The 17,484-nt window shown below is 47.8% G+C and overlaps 5 protein-coding genes across 5 annotated transcripts; 3 read left to right on the top strand and 2 right to left on the bottom strand.

Annotated features, from left to right (window-relative positions):
- Positions 1-630: 630 nt before the first annotated feature.
- On the bottom strand, positions 631-1,088 carry ATNIH1004_005475 (uncharacterized protein; the record flags this gene model as incomplete). The annotated part of the gene is made up of 2 exons (XM_033570129.1): positions 631-916; positions 1,006-1,088. The coding sequence occupies 2 exons, from the start codon at positions 1,086-1,088 to the stop codon at positions 631-633; spliced, it is 369 nt and encodes a 122-aa protein (XP_033426161.1).
- A 4,931-nt stretch (positions 1,089-6,019) lies between these two features.
- Positions 6,020-7,441, top strand: ATNIH1004_005474 (uncharacterized protein; the record flags this gene model as incomplete). Its single annotated transcript, XM_033570128.1, has 4 exons — positions 6,020-6,368; positions 6,428-6,595; positions 6,648-6,944; positions 7,002-7,441. The coding sequence occupies 4 exons, from the start codon at positions 6,020-6,022 to the stop codon at positions 7,439-7,441; spliced, it is 1,254 nt and encodes a 417-aa protein (XP_033426160.1).
- A 1,712-nt stretch (positions 7,442-9,153) lies between these two features.
- Positions 9,154-10,353, top strand: ATNIH1004_005473 (uncharacterized protein; the record flags this gene model as incomplete). The annotated part of the gene is made up of 1 exon (XM_033570127.1): positions 9,154-10,353. The coding sequence occupies one exon, from the start codon at positions 9,154-9,156 to the stop codon at positions 10,351-10,353; it is 1,200 nt and encodes a 399-aa protein (XP_033426159.1).
- Positions 10,354-10,778: 425 nt separating this feature from the next.
- Positions 10,779-12,039, bottom strand: ATNIH1004_005472 (uncharacterized protein; the record flags this gene model as incomplete). Its single annotated transcript, XM_033570126.1, has 3 exons — positions 10,779-11,291; positions 11,355-11,789; positions 12,031-12,039. 3 exons carry the CDS (start codon positions 12,037-12,039, stop codon positions 10,779-10,781), a joined length of 957 nt encoding a protein of 318 aa, XP_033426158.1.
- A 716-nt stretch (positions 12,040-12,755) lies between these two features.
- ATNIH1004_005471 (uncharacterized protein) lies at positions 12,756-17,243 on the top strand (the record flags this gene model as incomplete). The annotated part of the gene is made up of 3 exons (XM_033570125.1): positions 12,756-12,814; positions 13,034-15,717; positions 15,781-17,243. The coding sequence occupies 3 exons, from the start codon at positions 12,756-12,758 to the stop codon at positions 17,241-17,243; spliced, it is 4,206 nt and encodes a 1,401-aa protein (XP_033426157.1).
- Between the last annotated feature and the right edge of the window lie 241 nt (positions 17,244-17,484).

Below are 17,484 nucleotides of genomic sequence, written 5' to 3'. Positions count from 1 at the left end.
TGCATATTATTTGAGAGTACTGCGCTTCATTACTGTATTAGGAAAGAAAAGAGCAAAATATCTTGCCAAACATGACCATCAATAGGCAAACACTCCATAAACATAGCCCGACAAGCCTTGCAGCTCTTCCAAAGAGACTTATCTATGGAATGTACTTTCCAGTCAGGGCAGACGAGACGTGCACTTAAGTAGGTGTCAAGACCATTTAACATACTAGGACTGGATAAACTTAGCTCTCCTAAGTTGCCCTGGAGGCTTTATTATTGATTTTTTTCACTGATCAGAAGCGCCACGGAGAGGTTAGTATAAACATTGGTTGCACCAAAAATCGAAGCCTTCACTCTCTGTCGTGTATGTACAGCCTCTTGTTAATTATATTATCTAATTAATTCTAGTATATTCATTTACATACTGTAGTATCTTTCGATGTCAGATACACGCATAAGCACCTAGAATTGTGCCTGTCAGTCCTACGGATTCTATTTCTATGCTCTACGTTATCTAGGTCTACGTTATATTATATTACTATTTTTTTAATTCAAAGAGATCCCTACCTTGCTTGCGCGATCAATGCGCTTGAGCCTTATGAAGCCTTTCTTTCGTGTATGCGGAGGAGCGAATACGCCAAAATCATGGCCTTGCTAAAGCGAACTGACTGCCGGTGCTTCGTTTCGTACATGCGTAAGAGCCCATTGTAAAAGCGTGCCATGGCACGTGCGAATTTGCCCGTGTGTTAGCATCATATGTGTCCAGACTTAGCTCACGCACGGCCATGATTGCTTCAAAATCATGGCCCTGCATGTGCGGATTACTTGCGCGCGCGTTAACATCGAATACACGGAAACTTAGCTCACGCAGGGCCACGGTTACTTCGAAGTCGTGGCCCTGCGTGTGCGAACTACTTGGCGGCGCATCACTTTCGTGCATGTATAACCCATATCATTTTAGGTAATGAATGTAAGTTGGGAGATGCCGCGCAGAACGCTAGCGTCCTAGGGGCGATACTGGATTTTGCAGAGGCATCGCAGAGATTTCAAAGTCGCGCGCGACGAGGGCGGCAGAACAGAACACCAGGCAATAGCCAACATAGGCCTTGACGAGGCTCCAAGTTCGTCAGGAAAGCACTTTACTGTAAATAGATGGATAGAGAGAGTAGCGATAGTGGAACCCTGCATATCGCCTAAGGCGAGGGGTCAGTGTATGAATCATCATCATCATCATCATCGACTGTACATCGGCCCACTCCCAGAGGATGGATACGGCTTTCCCCAGCAAAATGCTTTCCAAAGTCGCCGCATGTAAAGTATACTGTGACCTGCTATTTGTATCTAACCGGTCATCCTCTCGCCGGATGAGGGGACTGTGTGGCGGCGCAAATCGCGGAGTCGACCAGATTTTGGGTCATACCTAGAGTTCAAGCCCAACCGGAGGGAACAGGGAAACCTGGGCATTAGGTATCTACGATATAATAATCCAGATCCTGCTGGATTGCAGCATAACGGTCCAAAAAGGTGGGGATTAAATAGCGAATGAGTTTTCAAAACGCGTTAGGAAGACTGACAATAAGCAATGCCCTGATCTGACGCCGTGATCCATCTCAACATGTGCGATTTATATTAACAAGTAACCCACTAGTTTAAAGAGCCCTTGTACTTACATACAAAATGGGTTTGTGTAAATAGAAACGCCCAGGCGATAGCCAACACTAACTTGACATGCTAGGTGCTGTACACCTTCCGTTATATGCCAGTCCTTAACGAGGCGTTGGAGACTACTAGGATATTTAGGAACATAGAACCGTTCGGGACGACCAAGAAACAAAATGACTAAACATGGGTATCTGTATGACTATCCTAAACTGTAGCTTTATGCGGCATAGTAATTAAAGGGGCTTCCCTAGTTTTCTTGCCCGGGAATTCTCGCTAATATAACCGCTCTTAACTAACTAGCAGCGAAAACTTCCCTTGCCTCCTTTAGAAGCTGCGTTCTTATACGTCCATTAATATATGTACTACCAAAAGTCTAACAAGCTTCTTCAGGTTCAGAATGAACATTTATTATTCCTCTATCTAACCCTACTAATGTGTCTACCACTCTCGTCAAATAACCAGACCATCGTCAAGCGATAGACAATCGACGAACTATCCTCTATATCCGTGATGACTTTATCTCTTTCCAATATATTGCCCGGTTTTTCTGATGCTGGACGTGGCTATTAGCGTGGGGCTGTCCTGACTATTAAGGCGTTTTTGCACGCAACGCGATACAAGTGGACGCGACTTGCCCATTGTTCTGATGACCCACTTCAGCACCCTCATTAGCTGGACATCGGCCGGTCATCTATAGCCTCATTTAAAAAGAACCAGGAACGATTTTATCACATTCTAGATACTTGACTGACACTCTCGTCTTGCCGGCGAGAGTCGTAGCTAACCTACAGCTACATACCAGTGGGGTATTCTATCGCGCTCAAACAGTCGTGTGTGCTGGTCGGAAGACGGCTGCGGTTTAAAATAACCGAGCGGATGATGGGCATTTCTGACGATCGATCTTCCTAGCCCACTGCATCTTTGCCCGGGCAATTGCTAAGGTCGTATTAAAGGAGGCACTTATTGACCGCTTATCAAGTGCAAAAACTAAAAAAAGGGTGGATACGGATCCAAATACTCGTTTTGCCAATATAGAAATGATTAAGAGGTCTATGGATGAGGAGCAAGAAAAACGCAAGAGATATATGGCTTTGCACCCTGAATCCGAAGCTGAAAAGGCCTCAGATTATGTATCTAAACGAGATCTAGAAGACTGCATGTTTGAATTTCAAATATAGGTTCGAATGGTGGAAGAATTCAGTTTTTTTTTGGAATATACCTTCAATGGCTCGGTGGCCCGGAGGGGGGGGTGGCCTGGAGGTAGGGGTCCGAGCTTAGAGCATTGTTAAACAATTGTGTGTGTGGTGGTGTGTGGAACACTTGACCCACCTTGTTCAACGCTTGGTCTAACTTAGCGAGTCGGAATTCCACTTGGCCCGCTGTTCGTCGTTCCCTTTGAATCCAACGATGTACACTGTGTACCAGGTGCCTCAAAAAAAAAAAAAAAATGATCTGTGGATGAACACTTGAGTCAAGTAGCCCTTTAACAAAATGTAAAAATAGCTCGTGTTCATTATGCCCGGTTAAGGAAGATGGTGATGCCTCCACTTTCTTTTATCTGCGTGTATATTAAGGGACTGTAGCGGAGTCGAAGAGTTGAAATCGTCGTACAAGTCCAAAATAGATGAAGTTCACATAGTAAGGCAGAGGAAACGGCGTACGCGAAGAGTCTCAGAAATTTACCTCTAAAGACCGTTCCTGCTAGGAAATTTCTGACTGTATAATGGGCTAACTTATAGATAGCTGCTATTCCGAGACCTCTAGAAAGGAGCCATACTCCCTTTGTCCGGTATATTAGGTGTATTGCATCAGAAACATTTCGGAAGATTGGATGTCGTTTTCTGTCGTCTGCTCTGTAGCTCTTGACGATTAACAGTGTTGCTACTGAGTGTCCAAGCATATAACGGACCCTGTTCAGAAGCGGTTTCTGTCAGCGTCTTCACAACGAGGGAGAAGGAATAAGAAACTTACTAGATTGATGAGGAAAATTTGAGTGAAAATAAGTACAGATAAGGATAAAGACAACATAGGAATGGTAATCATGTAGATGGACTATCCCCTTGACTGTCAGCACTAGGTATTTTGGTGGTAACGGTCAATACAGCCTTCCTATTGGCTTATGGTGTGAGCGTCAACAGCACCATGACGTACCTTGGGTCCTTGGCGCGGTAGAAGAAAAAGCAATATGAGGTTTAGTTAAACCTGTCTGTCGTTGTTTAATATCTTATTCGCTTTTAGAGGACGGATGATCTCGAACCACGCACTAGCCAATCTTGTTTTTTATTTTCGATATATGCATTATGTTTAGCTTTGAACAGAATATAGGCCTCCGAAAGTTGTGGAATTCCTCTGTTGGCTTACCTAGTTACCTGTCAGCGCGAATCGCCCGAAGTCCAAGCCTGCCGCCCCAGCCATTCTCACTACAGTACCATAACAAAACTACAGCTTGTGTATACTTCCATAAACGGGGCACACAGCGCTATTAGGATATGATGTTCGGGCTTATTTATATAGTCTCTACAGCATCTTAAAGCACGTCAGGTTTAAGAGAAGTACTGTGTAAGTGGTGAGATAGGACTAAAGATTCTAGAACAAACAGAGAAAATATTCTGGGTAGAGGAATTTGAAAGTCTGTTCGAGATAGGTATCAAAATCCCAATACAGTACTGTATGTATATATGAAGTGGACAACAGAAATTAAGGAGAAATTGCATAACCTTCGCGCAATGGGGATCTATTCCAATGTACGCTCTATGTATCGTATCCTGTATGTCTAGCAAAATTGAGGGGCTGATAGTATGTAGCTAGCTCTCAACTTTATTCCAGACATGAGTTAGGAAATTAAAGACTCGGAAGACGATGATCAACAATAGGCTACAATCAGAGCATAAGGGGATGCCTGTAAGGAACCGTAATGGAATCTGTTGTGGAATTCAGGGGAAGTGGTGCGCAGGGAGCTATTCTATTAGCTACAGGCCAACTAGTCTAACTAGGAAGTAGATGTCATTCAGTGGAAACACCAGGAATCACAGTATCTCAACCAACTGAGTCTCTTGCATTCCTATCTGGGTGCTCAACTATCTAAAGGATTCAGGGGTTGAATCGGTCGTCAGATACTCCGCACCACCAAGTCGGGCGGATTATAGTGTTACCGTAACAGAATCTTGATCAGATAATAAATACTAGTAGTATTATGCTATCTGAGAGCTAGTAGCGGCCGCCCGGCCACCAATTTAATACAACAAGCAATCGCTTCTAACAGCTACTTTATATTACTTTACATAGTACTATTCCTCATTTTTATACTATATAAATTTTTAGACTATACCCTATTAGGAAGTGGGACGGGATTCGGGATCTTAGGTTAGGAAATGGGACTGGAAACGAGACCTGATTTCTAAGATAAGTGGGAATGGAATCTCCCATCCCGAATCCCTTCCAATGGGAGTCCCTTCCCAAAAGACTTGGCACGGGGTGGGAATCAAAATGCAATTCCCATGGGACTATGGGACGGGACTGAAACTCGCCCGGGATCCCGAATCCCGTCCCAACGGTCAGCCTACTGCTAACTGAGTGCCTTTGCAATTTGGGTGTCCGATTACGTTAATCTAAGGTCCTAGAATGCTATATTGCCCTGCTCGCTACGTTTGATTTTACCCACTGTGCACGTATCTGCTTGTTAGTTTAAATCCTACCTACTACCCGGAGGTAGTTACTAGGACGTGCAGAATTTCTAACGAAAAACAGCTGGGACGACAGGCTGTATTCTATCAATAAGGGGGCAAGGAGTTCTAGGATGTCCTTTGTACAGGGGTAAACGGACTCCACAAGACGTCAGCCCTCCAGATTTAGGCGAACCATTCACGGACGCAGAACCTCCACCTCGGAGCTTGCTGGCTGTCCCAGTAACTGTAGTCGGGGGGTGTGAGGGCCCGTCCATCCGTCCCGATTTGGGGCCAAAACTTACCTGCAGCGAGTGCTGGACCATTTCATCTGATGAGCGAGACCTATAAACAACCAGACTAAAGTGGAACCTCCTTCCCATGAAACAACTGATCCATATTTCTCGGTCGGGAAATGAGTACTGATATACTGGTCTTTGATGTGGCCCCAGATTGCGTCCGTAGGGCACAAGAAATTTTGGCAGACATGCAGAATTAGTCTGATCTAGTCTAGTGCATGCAATTTAATCTCGGTGCATCGGTGCAGAATAGCGACCGGTTAGTATACGTGCTCAGTGGCACGAAGATCGAAGCCCTTGTGTACAATTATAAATTGCGCACAGTATCGTACACTTTGAATAGAAATAGTATCATCGGAATCACACATTGTTATCGTTCTGCTTTTTTGGTGCCGTTCTGTTCATCAGCATGGAGCGACGTAGACGAGGCCTATTCCTGGTCTTCTCGTTTTTTGCCCTATTTGGCACTGTATTTAGTATCCAAGCCAATAAAATCTTCGAAACACCTGCAAAGGGTCAAGATGCTGATTGTGCAAACCGGGACATCGATACAATGGTATCAGAGGCATCATTTCTCGCCACGAACGCCATCAACGCACTGAAAGACATTCTCTCAGGCAAGCTGGAAAGAGCAGACAACAAGCATCTGGAGACTGCGGCCATCGAGAACTGGGGGGTGAAGTTTCAGAGTGGTCTATTTGGGCGCCAGAAAAAGCTGGTGGTTTCGAGTGGCGCGGAGAGACTCAAGGAAGCTCTAGGTGAGACTGGAAGATTATTATCGGCAGATCTTTGTATAACGCTAACATAGGGCACGTAGTGAACTATGAGTCGGTGTTTAATAAGCTATCTAGTAACAAAGTTGACGGCGACAAGCTGGCATGTGGTGATACGTTCCTTAAATGGGTTGTTACCTATGGAGACATGGGAATGACGCCGCCGGAGAAGCTTCTGGGGGAGACGTGGGTGGAGAAAAATGGCGGGAAGGGTGAGTGGCAGAGCCCTTTGTAAGGTCAATTTATTTAACGAATGTTTTGCAGCAAGCGATTACCCGGGCTTTTACTGGAATAAGGCCTGGAATATTTTGCTCGGGGATCAGGGAGTCACGACCAAAGACGGCAAGCCAGGCGGGCATCTCTGCCAGGACACTGCATCTATGGGAATGACGTTTAATAAATACAAACTGATTATGATCTGTGATCGAGCCTGGGTAAAAGAGTCCTTGATGGACTTGGCCAGTGGAAGACAACAAATCCCCGCAGGAGAATCTATCGACCTTGTGAACAGCGTTGGAGGAACCTTCTTGCATGAAATGATGCACTGGCTTAATAAAGGCAGTAAGTTTGTAGTAACCGTTGGAAAATGGGAAGAGGGTTGACTTGTTTCGTCTACAGTTATCGATGAAGTTGTGGACAATTCGGGGAAACAGACTGTTGCGTATGGATATGACAATTGCGCCTATATGGCAGCGCAGAGCAAATACCAGGCGAAGACAGTCACAAATGCGGATACTTATCGATCCTTTGCTTTGATGGTCACGTTGAAGAATGTCGATTGGGTCAAGGGAAAAGCGTCTAACGTGCCTGAGGTCCCCAACAAGACTACGAGCACCACAACAGAGACTACTAGTACCAAGGAGCCTACGATGCCCAAGGCGACTACCAGCGTTAAGGAATCTAAGGAGCCTAAAGAGACCAATAGGCCAGAAGACAAGAAAGACCCTAAGAAGCATCAGAAGCCTGGAGACAAGGAAGACCCTAAGAAGCATCAGAAGCCTGGAAACAATAAAGGCCCTAAGAACCCTAACAGTCATAAGAGGCCTAGGAGGGTATAAAAATATAATATATGGTGGATTTGACAGTCTTCCTCAGCGGTAACATGCATGTATTCTTAGTCAGATACGCAATATAATAACTCGCTTTAACGGCGCAATTTATCTACATCAACACAAGTCCTGATAATTATGATCGTTTCCACATATGAGAGGCATGGAGTTGGTCGTACTTATATCCGTTACTGGTGTCCCTCATGCTTAATTAAACGGACCTTCCAGGACGTTGTAGCGGGGGTTCGGTCAAGATATCAGGGACAATGGAACTGGAGCCGGCCAGTATACAGTCCCCGGCAAAAGTTTGTATAATTTGTTTGCCGGGCAACCCAACCATGGTTCACCACTCCATACAAAAATATATATATCTTGCAACACAAAAACAATTATATTGATTTGAATGTAGTATATGCTAAATAAATGGTAAAAATTCATAAAAATATGCAAAAAAAGCAGAAAAATTGCTTAGTATTTTGTATACCACCCTTTTGCCTCCAAAACTGCCTCAACTCGATCTTTCATACTCTTTATTATTGCGCTTTGAATATCTTGACTGATCAAGGTCCATGATTGCTCTAAAGCTTCCCATAGAATCTCTTCCTTCTTATCATTCGATCCCTTGCAGTTTTCAATGTCCGGATTTAAGTCGTAGACACCTTCTTTAAGTGGAAACCACATGTGTTCAATGGGGTTCAGATCGGGCGAATATGGTGGCCATTCCATGCAAGGAATTGCATTATCTTGCAACCATTTGGTAATCTTTTGGCAGAATGAATGGGAGCGTTGTCGTGCATAAAAACATAGCCTGGTTCCCAAATAGTAGGCAACATCTCGTCCAATAGAGCAAGATATGACTTTGCAGTATACCCATGCTTTTTAGCTTCAAAATCACGCTCCAAACGTACAAGATCACTGCGATTTTTACCCCAAATAGCTGCCCAGACCATTACCCGGATAGCCTTGCCCTTCTTGTATGGCTGAATGTATTCCTTTTTCCACTTTTCACCATGTAAATTAAGGCGAAACACATATTGGTGGCGCTGGCCGGAATAGTGACAGGGCATGATTTAGTCGGGTATCTGAAATGACTTACTGTCTTATTGGATTGTGAGATGTTCGTATTGCCTAGTAAATTTATATGGAGATTCTAACTGTAGCGAAGGTCTTGATCATCGAAATCGATGATCCTAGATGAAGCGATTTTATAATACAATGAGGCCACGTATCCTTGATAAAATTGGCCGTTTTGAAGCCATAGAGTTGATCTAGGCGGGAAGTGGTAAGGTGTTGAATCCTAGCGGTAAAACTGCCTCGTCTCCACTGACACTATTAACTAGTTAACTTTAGTTTAACCAACTAACTAGTTAGTTAGTGTCAGATATACGGCTAATCCCGAAGAGGAAATAGAGTACGATTGGTAAAACGGTCTTATTTGAATGAATTAAGCTGGTTTGGGCTCTTCTTGATTATGTTGATTCTTGTTGGTTTTGGTTGTGTGCTCCGCGGAGGTTTTACCCTATCTAGTCACATGATTCTGGTCCACCAAAGGCCATATTATTTGACAGTTAGTTGGTTATTGTGTTTTATTACGTAATCCATGGACTACCTAACTTAACTTAACCAGACTAATAACTACCACGAAGTAATAAATGGTCGTGGGCCATTAAATGACCCTGTCTCCTTGAGTTGCCCCTCCGATCCTACCACCTTTTCCAACCATGGACCCCTTCACAAAACTACCTCCTGAGCTCCTTGCAAAGATCCTCGTCTATACTGCAGATTTCTCCGCGGTAGAGAGCATTATTTCCGCTTCGTCTCGAGTCAATACTGTCTTTCGGGCTCAGCCTACCATTGTACGCGATCTGATATCGTTTGACCCGATTACAAGCCTCCCGGAGATCCAAATTATGTGCCACAATATTAGTCTAATCCGGACACTTTCAGCTCAATTTCCGAGCCTCGCCGACTATCAACAGAGATGCGAGAATAACCCGCCTATTAAGTATACAGAAGAACTCGCAAGCTTTATACTCCACCTAGTCGCACGAACACAACGGCTAGCCTGCGCCTGCCTTACCCTGATTCAGCAAAACTTTGTCTCAGCTCTCAATGAGATTGATGCTGGTGACATCTCGGCTTCTAATCGCGTACAGATCGCCTGCGAGCCCTTTTCGTTCACAGAGGAATACCGCGTATACTCCTCCCTCTGGCACCTCCAGCATTATTCCTCCCTCCGTGAAGCAGCAACAGAGCGTTGGCACTGGGACGAAATATCAATAAGTGGCTTAGATAAGTACAATAAGTGGAATCGGACAGATGTCCAGAGAGCTGAAAAAATGTGGACTACTGCCGCGCTGCTTTCTGATCTCGGCCTAAGTCCAATATACGGGCACTATCCCTTCCAGCACCAGCAGATATATCTAGCCCAGGACCCAGAGGGGGAAGAGTCCTCGCGGGCCGCCTGGACTTTCTTGAATGCGACGCCGCTGCCATTCTTCCAGTCATTCGATCTGCCCCCAGGACAGGATATGACTAGGTCCTCGCCAATCTGGACTCCACCGTCGCCTCCGCCGGAAACCGAGGCAACAAAAGCCTGGTCCCTTGGGGCAGAGTCCCGTCAAAGGTTACCGACACATCTGGGGATTTTTAAGATTGCAAGCTCAATGGCCAGTATTCAGCGCTTGCCATCCTCTTACAGTTTTGTGGATTTTAAGCAATGGCGACGGCTGGGGGTGGTCGTCTGGGACGCGTGGCGCATGTATCGCATTGGGCTGTTTGAAGGACTTCCTCGGAGTCCTGGCGAAGTAATACCAACGCCGGAAGGGGGATATCTGACTGTGCTGCCTAGAGACCCGGATGAAAGGGCACAGATCCCATCCGTTAATTATAAGTCGCGGTGGTTGGCACTTATAGGATAGAAGTTCCCGTTTGAAGCACGCGGGGCATGGTTGATAATCGTTGAGTAGACTATGCTCCATGATTAATAAATATAGCTAGCTTCCTCCATACTTCAGTGGTCTTCCGCGTGGCAGCGTGTGTCTTTGTAATTATGGAATCTGTTAGTGTAGGTACTATGGCGCACATTATTCTGTATCGAAGGTCCACTGCAATAATCCAGATGTAGGAAATTTCGCGTATATGACCAATGTCAAAATACATCTCAATACTACGTCTCATCATGGAGACCTGCTCATCCCAAGACCAGGTCTCGGGAGGGAATTACGTTACATTTATACATTTACTGGCGGATCGTTAGTCGGCTGTCAGGTTCAATCGACCAGCACTTCACACTCTGATGTATTGACGACAAAGTGAACCCCCTACCAGTATGCAGGCAGACTATTTATATACCCTTGTACTCAACAATATGAAACAGCATATGAACCCAAGTAATATCTTCGTTCAGCCCTTCCTGAGTCTTCCAGATTCTCACTGTATCTGGAATCCTCTTACCCAGCACTCTCTTATTGGTGAGAAGGAAATAGGCGACAGCCACCCCGTTGGGAGTCCTTAAAAGCGCCTTACCTTCATCGGTACCTTGAACCTGGCCTTTCACCTTTTTATAAATCGTGAACTCGGTTCCTGGCCATTCCTGAAGGGTTGTATATCCATTCGTGATCTCCTTGATGATAGCCAGAGTATCCAGATTCACGACGTGGTACCGAAGAAAATACCTGAGTTTCTTGACGTTGTTGCTCCCGCCCGCTTGTCTCTGCCATTCAAGGAAGTAGACATCCGACATCTTGTAAAGAGGTGGGTGAGGGTCATCCGGTTCCTGCTTAGGGCTGCTGTTGTCTTCTGCTGAGATGAACCCTCTCTCGACACTCATTACACCCTTATAGAATCCATTCGTCGCCTGAGCCAGAGACGCATGTCAGAGGTCTAAAAACGTCTTTGGTGAAATTGATGGATAACTCACGTCAGATTGTTCGCCCTTGTACTCAAATCTCTTATCCTGCCTCCAGTGAAACTTTTGCAGCCCGCGGTCTCCGATTTTCGTCGGAATTTTCAAAGCCGCCATCTCCCTGGCAAGCGTTTTACCGGTAAGAGAGATCCCATCTGGTGGCTTATCCCACTCATCGTCGTAGTAGTTCGTATCCGAATACCATCTGTTTAAATCTTCCTCCTTCCAGGTTGCTTGGGTGGGGGCATTATCGGCTCCAAAATAACATAGCAACTCCGACTCCGCTTTTCGAGCGCCCTCTTCAACTGTCTTGGGAGGGGTGCGCTTTGATAGAAAGTGAAGTAGGTTTTCCGCATGATGATCTTCTCGGGGGTTTAGTGGAAGGGTTGCATTCTCGAGAAGGAAGTGTTCATCGGCCGAATATGCATGTAGTGCTCGAGCCGCGCCGCCCTGGCAGAGGTATAAGAGTGCAAGTGCAAAAAGAAAACCAGAGAGTAGATGGGTGGCCAGAATGTTGGATATCATCCTGGGTTCAGAAGAATTCTTCAATAAGAAAGGGAAAGATACTACCTAGGAATCGCTTGGAAGAAAAGCGGTGGTCCTCATATATGGCGGAGGAGGTGATAGCCACCTAGCAATACTCCTGGACAAAAATACCCTAGCTCGGTCTCTCCAGGTGACTTGTACATACTTCCGACATTATTCGAGTGTACGAATGCGGCACAGTCAACTTTCTCTGTGGCAATCTTACGATTGAACCTTGGAGGTATACGGAGTATTTGATGTGGGCCAGCGTCACATCGTGCACACAGTCGGGGGTTCTTGACTCGGCTACGGAGTATCACGGATGAGCCAAGGTGGATTAGGGGTTAGTTTGTGAGGATCAAAGTGCTTTGTGGCCAGGCACCAGGCACAACACCAGGAAGAAAATCTCCGTGTTCAAGATAGGATATTAAGGGCATGCTTGGCATACACAACGGCCTCGACATGATGCTGGCTGGTTTAGCTCGATTCATAGACGGAAGTTGTGCCGCAAGTCTCTGGCGAACACTATTTACGCAGGGCCAGTAGGCCAAGACCGACGGCGCCTCGATCTATACGATCTAAGGCTTAGGGGGAACAGTAAGCTGTAACCCTGACTCTTCCGACACGAGTCGGATCTCTGAAAAAGAAATTGCGATCTTCCTGATCCTCCGGTCCGGATCCCTGATCCTTTCCCGCTGTACCCACTCGGAAATATTGCCTCTTCTGGTATACATTGATAGACAGGTTACTCTTTAGTTACTATTTAGGTAATTAGTAGGTAGACACTATAGACACTACAGGAAGAATTGCCACTAGACCACTGGGATTGCTGACAGACTAGAGTCCAAGGGCCACGGTATGTCAGTCTAGTATCTGCTAGGACATCACCGGATGTTACCCGCCGATAATGTCGTTTTTCTTCCTTTGTCCCCTCGGTTAAGGACCATGAAGTCCGAGATCCAAGAATAAAATGATACGCCTGCGCCAGGCTTTGACTCACATTGAGACCATTATCATTCTTTCCGCTTGTTGGTCCCAGAGGTCGTCATGCTCCAATCATTCTTTCTTTCGCTCGCGCTTTCACTCTTTACGTTCTTGTCACAAGCCAGTGCAGGCCCTACCCACGATGCTTGGTCTCGCCTTTGGAACCCATGTCCAACGGACTGCAGTGACTCTTCAGCAGAATGGGCTACATACAACGAGCTAGGCCGTCTCGCTGCTTGCAACCAGACTATACGTCTTCAATTTTCCTTGTACAATCCTTCAAGTTCTATACGAGCCTGTTCGGTATCCTCCCACTCCCCCTCCGCAAAAGCTGCACAGGCACCTGCCTCCAAAAAATTCGAATCCCAGGAGGTAAGCCTTGAGCTTGGCTGGTGGAACACCCCAACTTCTTCGAGTCCCGTGGGTGCCAAAGCTGCCGTGGAAGAGGCTCAAAGAGCCCTTTTGACCTCGAGCAACAACAAGTCGACCACTGCTTTTAGTTACTCGGGCAATTCTCTTGTTGGTCTCTATGCTGGACACGGAGTGCTCCACTCTGATGCCGCCACCACTGTGCTGCAGCACTTTACTCAATATCTCGAGTCGCAGAAGACCATCGCTCGAGTGCTCCTTCAGTACTGCGGTGTCAACTCAAACAAAGCACTTGGTATTGTGGTCGACACGACTGGTGACTTTTCTGCTGTGCAGCGTATTATGCGGGATTGGAATGAGGCCAAATGCCAGACTGGCTTTGACGGTAGCAAAAAACTGCCCAACACTGCTTTACGTCTTGAGAGACCCTTCGCTCAGACAAGCTCGACCACCGACCACTTGGCCCGCCGCAACTCACACCACGGTGCCCACCACGTCCATTCCATCCACCGGCGGGCGACGTGCAAGACTATTCAAGTCGCGTCCGGCGACTCCTGTGGATCCCTCGCTAAAGAATGTGGCATTACTGGAGCGAAATTTGAGGAGTATAACCCTGACAAGAAGCTCTGTTCCACCTTGTCAGTTGGTCAGTATGTATGCTGTACCTCCGGTGATCTTCCTGACCTTACTCCTAAGCCTGAGCCTGACGGCACATGTGCTTCTGTCCTTGTTGAACCCGGGGATATCTGTTCTACAATAGCCGCTGCCAACGGGATCTCCATTGAGGACCTGGAGAATTTCAATAAAAAGACCTGGGGATGGGCGGGATGTGACCGCCTCCAGCCCAAGCAACGGATCTGCCTTAGCAAGGGCAACCCCGCGATGCCTGAAAGTATTGAAAATGCCGTTTGCGGTCCGCAGGTCCCAGGTACCAAACAGCCAGCTAAAGGCACGGATCTTGCTGATCTTAATCCATGCCCGCTAAAGACGTGCTGCAATATCTGGGGTCAGTGCGGTATTACTGATGACTTTTGCACCATCACCGAGTCAGAAACTGGAGCCCCCGGCACAGCGGCCAATGGGACATATGGCTGTATATCCAACTGCGGTACTGATATCGTCAACAATGACACTCCTCCGGACTCTTTTATTACGATTGGGTATTTCGAGGCCTGGAACTTTGAGCGCGAGTGTCTGAATATGGACATAGCCTACTTCGATACGTCCGCCTACAGCCATCTCCATTTTGCTTTTGCCGAGATCACCGAGGACTACCAAGTTGATGTTTCTGCTGTCCAGTCCCAATTCGATAGTTTGCTGAACATGGGCGAAGTGCACCGCGTCTTATCGTTCGGTGGATGGTCCTTTTCAACCGAGGTAGACACCTTCCCCATCTTTCGAGAGGGCGTGACCGACGCAAATCGAGAGTTATTCGCCACCAACGTGGTCAATTTCATTGTGGACAATGACCTCGAAGGCGTCGATTTTGACTGGGAATACCCAGGAGCGCCAGATATCCCCGGTATTCCCGCTGGTGATGAGGGAGATGGAGAACGATACTTGCAGTTCTTGAAGCTGGTGCGGGAGAAGCTTCCAGACAGCAAGACCCTAGCGATTGCTGCGCCTGCTTCTTTTTGGTACTTGAAGGGCTTCCCCATTGCAGAGATCTCTAAAGTCGTTGACTATATTGTCTACATGACCTACGACCTGCATGGCCAATGGGACTATGGCAACCAATATTCTACTTCTGGATGTTCTGAGGGTGACTGTCTGCGCTCCCATGTGAATCTTACAGAGACAACAAGCGCTCTGTCAATGATCACCAAGGCCGGCGTTTCCTCTGACAAAATCATTGTCGGGCTGGCCAGCTATGGGCGCTCCTTTAAAATGACCAAGGCAGGCTGCACCGGGCCCATGTGCAGGTTCGTTGGACCTGACTCTGGCGCGGCAAAAGGCGAGTGCACCGATACAGCAGGGTATATTTCCGATGCCGAGATCTACCGGATTCTTGACGAAGACGATACAGCAGAGACATTCTACGACAATAGCAGCGATAGCAACATCCTCGTCTACAGATCCACAGAATGGGTTGCATTCATGGACGAGCACACAAGAACCAGCCGGACAGGTTACTACGAGCGCCTCAACATGGGCGGGACAACCGACTGGGCGGTTGACCTGCAAGCATTCGGGTTTTCTGGAGGTGGAAATGGCGGCCACGGCGGCGGCGGCGGCTCCTTGAACCAGTCCATTGTCTACATCTCCCCCAGTATCTGGACTGACGGGAAGGATCCTGCACCAGTGCAATGCCCTGCGCCGTGCGTTCTTGTGCTCCCGGATTTCCCTCTCAGCTCGACGTCTGTCATCTCTCGTCCTCCGTATGTTACAACCCTGGATGTGGCCTGGCCAACGGCCGCGACCCTGACAACCGGTGGCTCTACCGTGACCACTACCACCGTGACTCGCATTCTACAGGAAACAACTATCAAGGCACCTGCAGGTAAGTCTGGCCCTAAGCCTCTAGTTCTTCTATACGACACTCGCTAATCGTTGTACGACGTAGTCACTGTGACCTCCCTGCCGATGGCTAATCTTAACATCACTGTCCCTATCAAGGGTAACAGCACCATCACCATCACGCCCAAGCCACGATTCCCGGCGCAGACTGTCACCATCACCAATGACCCTAACCCACTAGGCATTACGGGCGTCTCGCATCCGCCTGTCACTCGGAGTGTGACCTTGCCGCCCTGGCCTCAGGGAACTGTCATCTATTATCCAAAGGATTCCGTTGACAACGGCGAAGATCACAATAATGATGACAACGATGATGACGGCGACGATGATGATGACAACGATGATGACGGCGACGATGATGACAGCAACGATGATGACGGCAACGACGACGATGACAGCAACGATGATGACGGCAACGATGATGACGGCAACGATGACGACGACGACGATGGTGACGACGATAATAACAACGACGACGACGACATCGACCTTCCTCCCATCCCGGCCATCACCGTCAAGAACGGACCCGGTTCACCAGGCTGCGGCGCCGACGAAGACTGCGGCGGTCTCTGTTCGAGCCCTCTCGACTTCTGCTCATGCTTCATATGCCCCGGAGGTGGTGGTGCTGGCGACGGTGGCTTCTCAGACCCCAACGACCCAAACCCACCCCCACGACCTCCCGGGGACCCAGTAAACAATAAGGGCGATGGTCCGGACAGTAGTTGCACGCAGACATCCACTGAGACAAACTACTGGGTATCGTGCGAGAGCCTAGGCTCGACATCGACGTCATGCACCACAACAAGCAGCATGCTCGCCATCGGCTGCGACATCACGGCCACAACGACAACAACCGGCGAGGGCGTCTGCAGCAGCTTCAACCCTGATGAAGACCAGGGAGACAGCAATGGCCGGGGCTCTGGAGGGCCCCCGACGACGGTCCCAACAGTCTCGGCCACAACAACGACTACAAACAACGAGCCCTCCACCTCTTCCGAAACGACAACCACTACCAAGACCTCGACGACATCCTCCCTACCATCCACGACGGCCGCCAGCGGCTGCACCAGGGTCGGCGGCGACGGCCCCAGCATTTCCCTGCGCTGCTGGAACAAATGCGACCCAGACACGGGCTCGCCCGTTGGCGGCGACTGGGCGGAGAACGACCCCTGGTGCTGGATAGCTGAAAGCGGCAGCGATTCGTATGCCACTTGTTTGAAGCAATCCGACTGTCCAACCGACTTTGAGTGCGCGAAATCATGGGGCTGCGTTGTTCCACTGTCCGGTGGGTGTGCGTCTCAGAGAGTGTTAGGCAAAACCTGCTGGAGCAGCTGCAACGAGAAGACCGGGAAGCGGACGAACGATAAGTGGGAAGAGGGCATGCCGTGGTGCTGGGTGCAGAATGGAGCATTTGCCAGCTGCGACGAGGACGACAACTGCAGTGCCACCACGGAGTGTGCCCCTGACTATTGGTCCCACGGGGGATGCGATACTAATAGTAAGACCTAGGATCTGGATGAAAGGATATAGTGATCATGATATGGGCTGGGCTTGGGGTGGGACTTGGTATATGGTTAATTCGAATACTTCATAGATTTTACTCCGTAGCTGTATTGCGATATCAATTGTATAGTATTCTCGGGTAATTATTACCTACAGAAGGGGTATAAATACATCACGCTAGCTAAATAATTGTTAGATATATGGCTATTCCCGAAGAGGAAATAGAGTACGATTGTTAAAAAGGTCT

Source organism: Aspergillus tanneri (assembly GCF_003426965.1).
Source record: "Aspergillus tanneri strain NIH1004 chromosome Unknown AapTan_4_pilon_pilon_pilon, whole genome shotgun sequence".
Taxonomy (NCBI): domain Eukaryota; kingdom Fungi; phylum Ascomycota; class Eurotiomycetes; order Eurotiales; family Aspergillaceae; genus Aspergillus; species Aspergillus tanneri.
The sequence above is the reverse complement of the archived record's forward strand: the minus strand, read 5'-3'. Positions and strand labels throughout refer to the sequence as shown.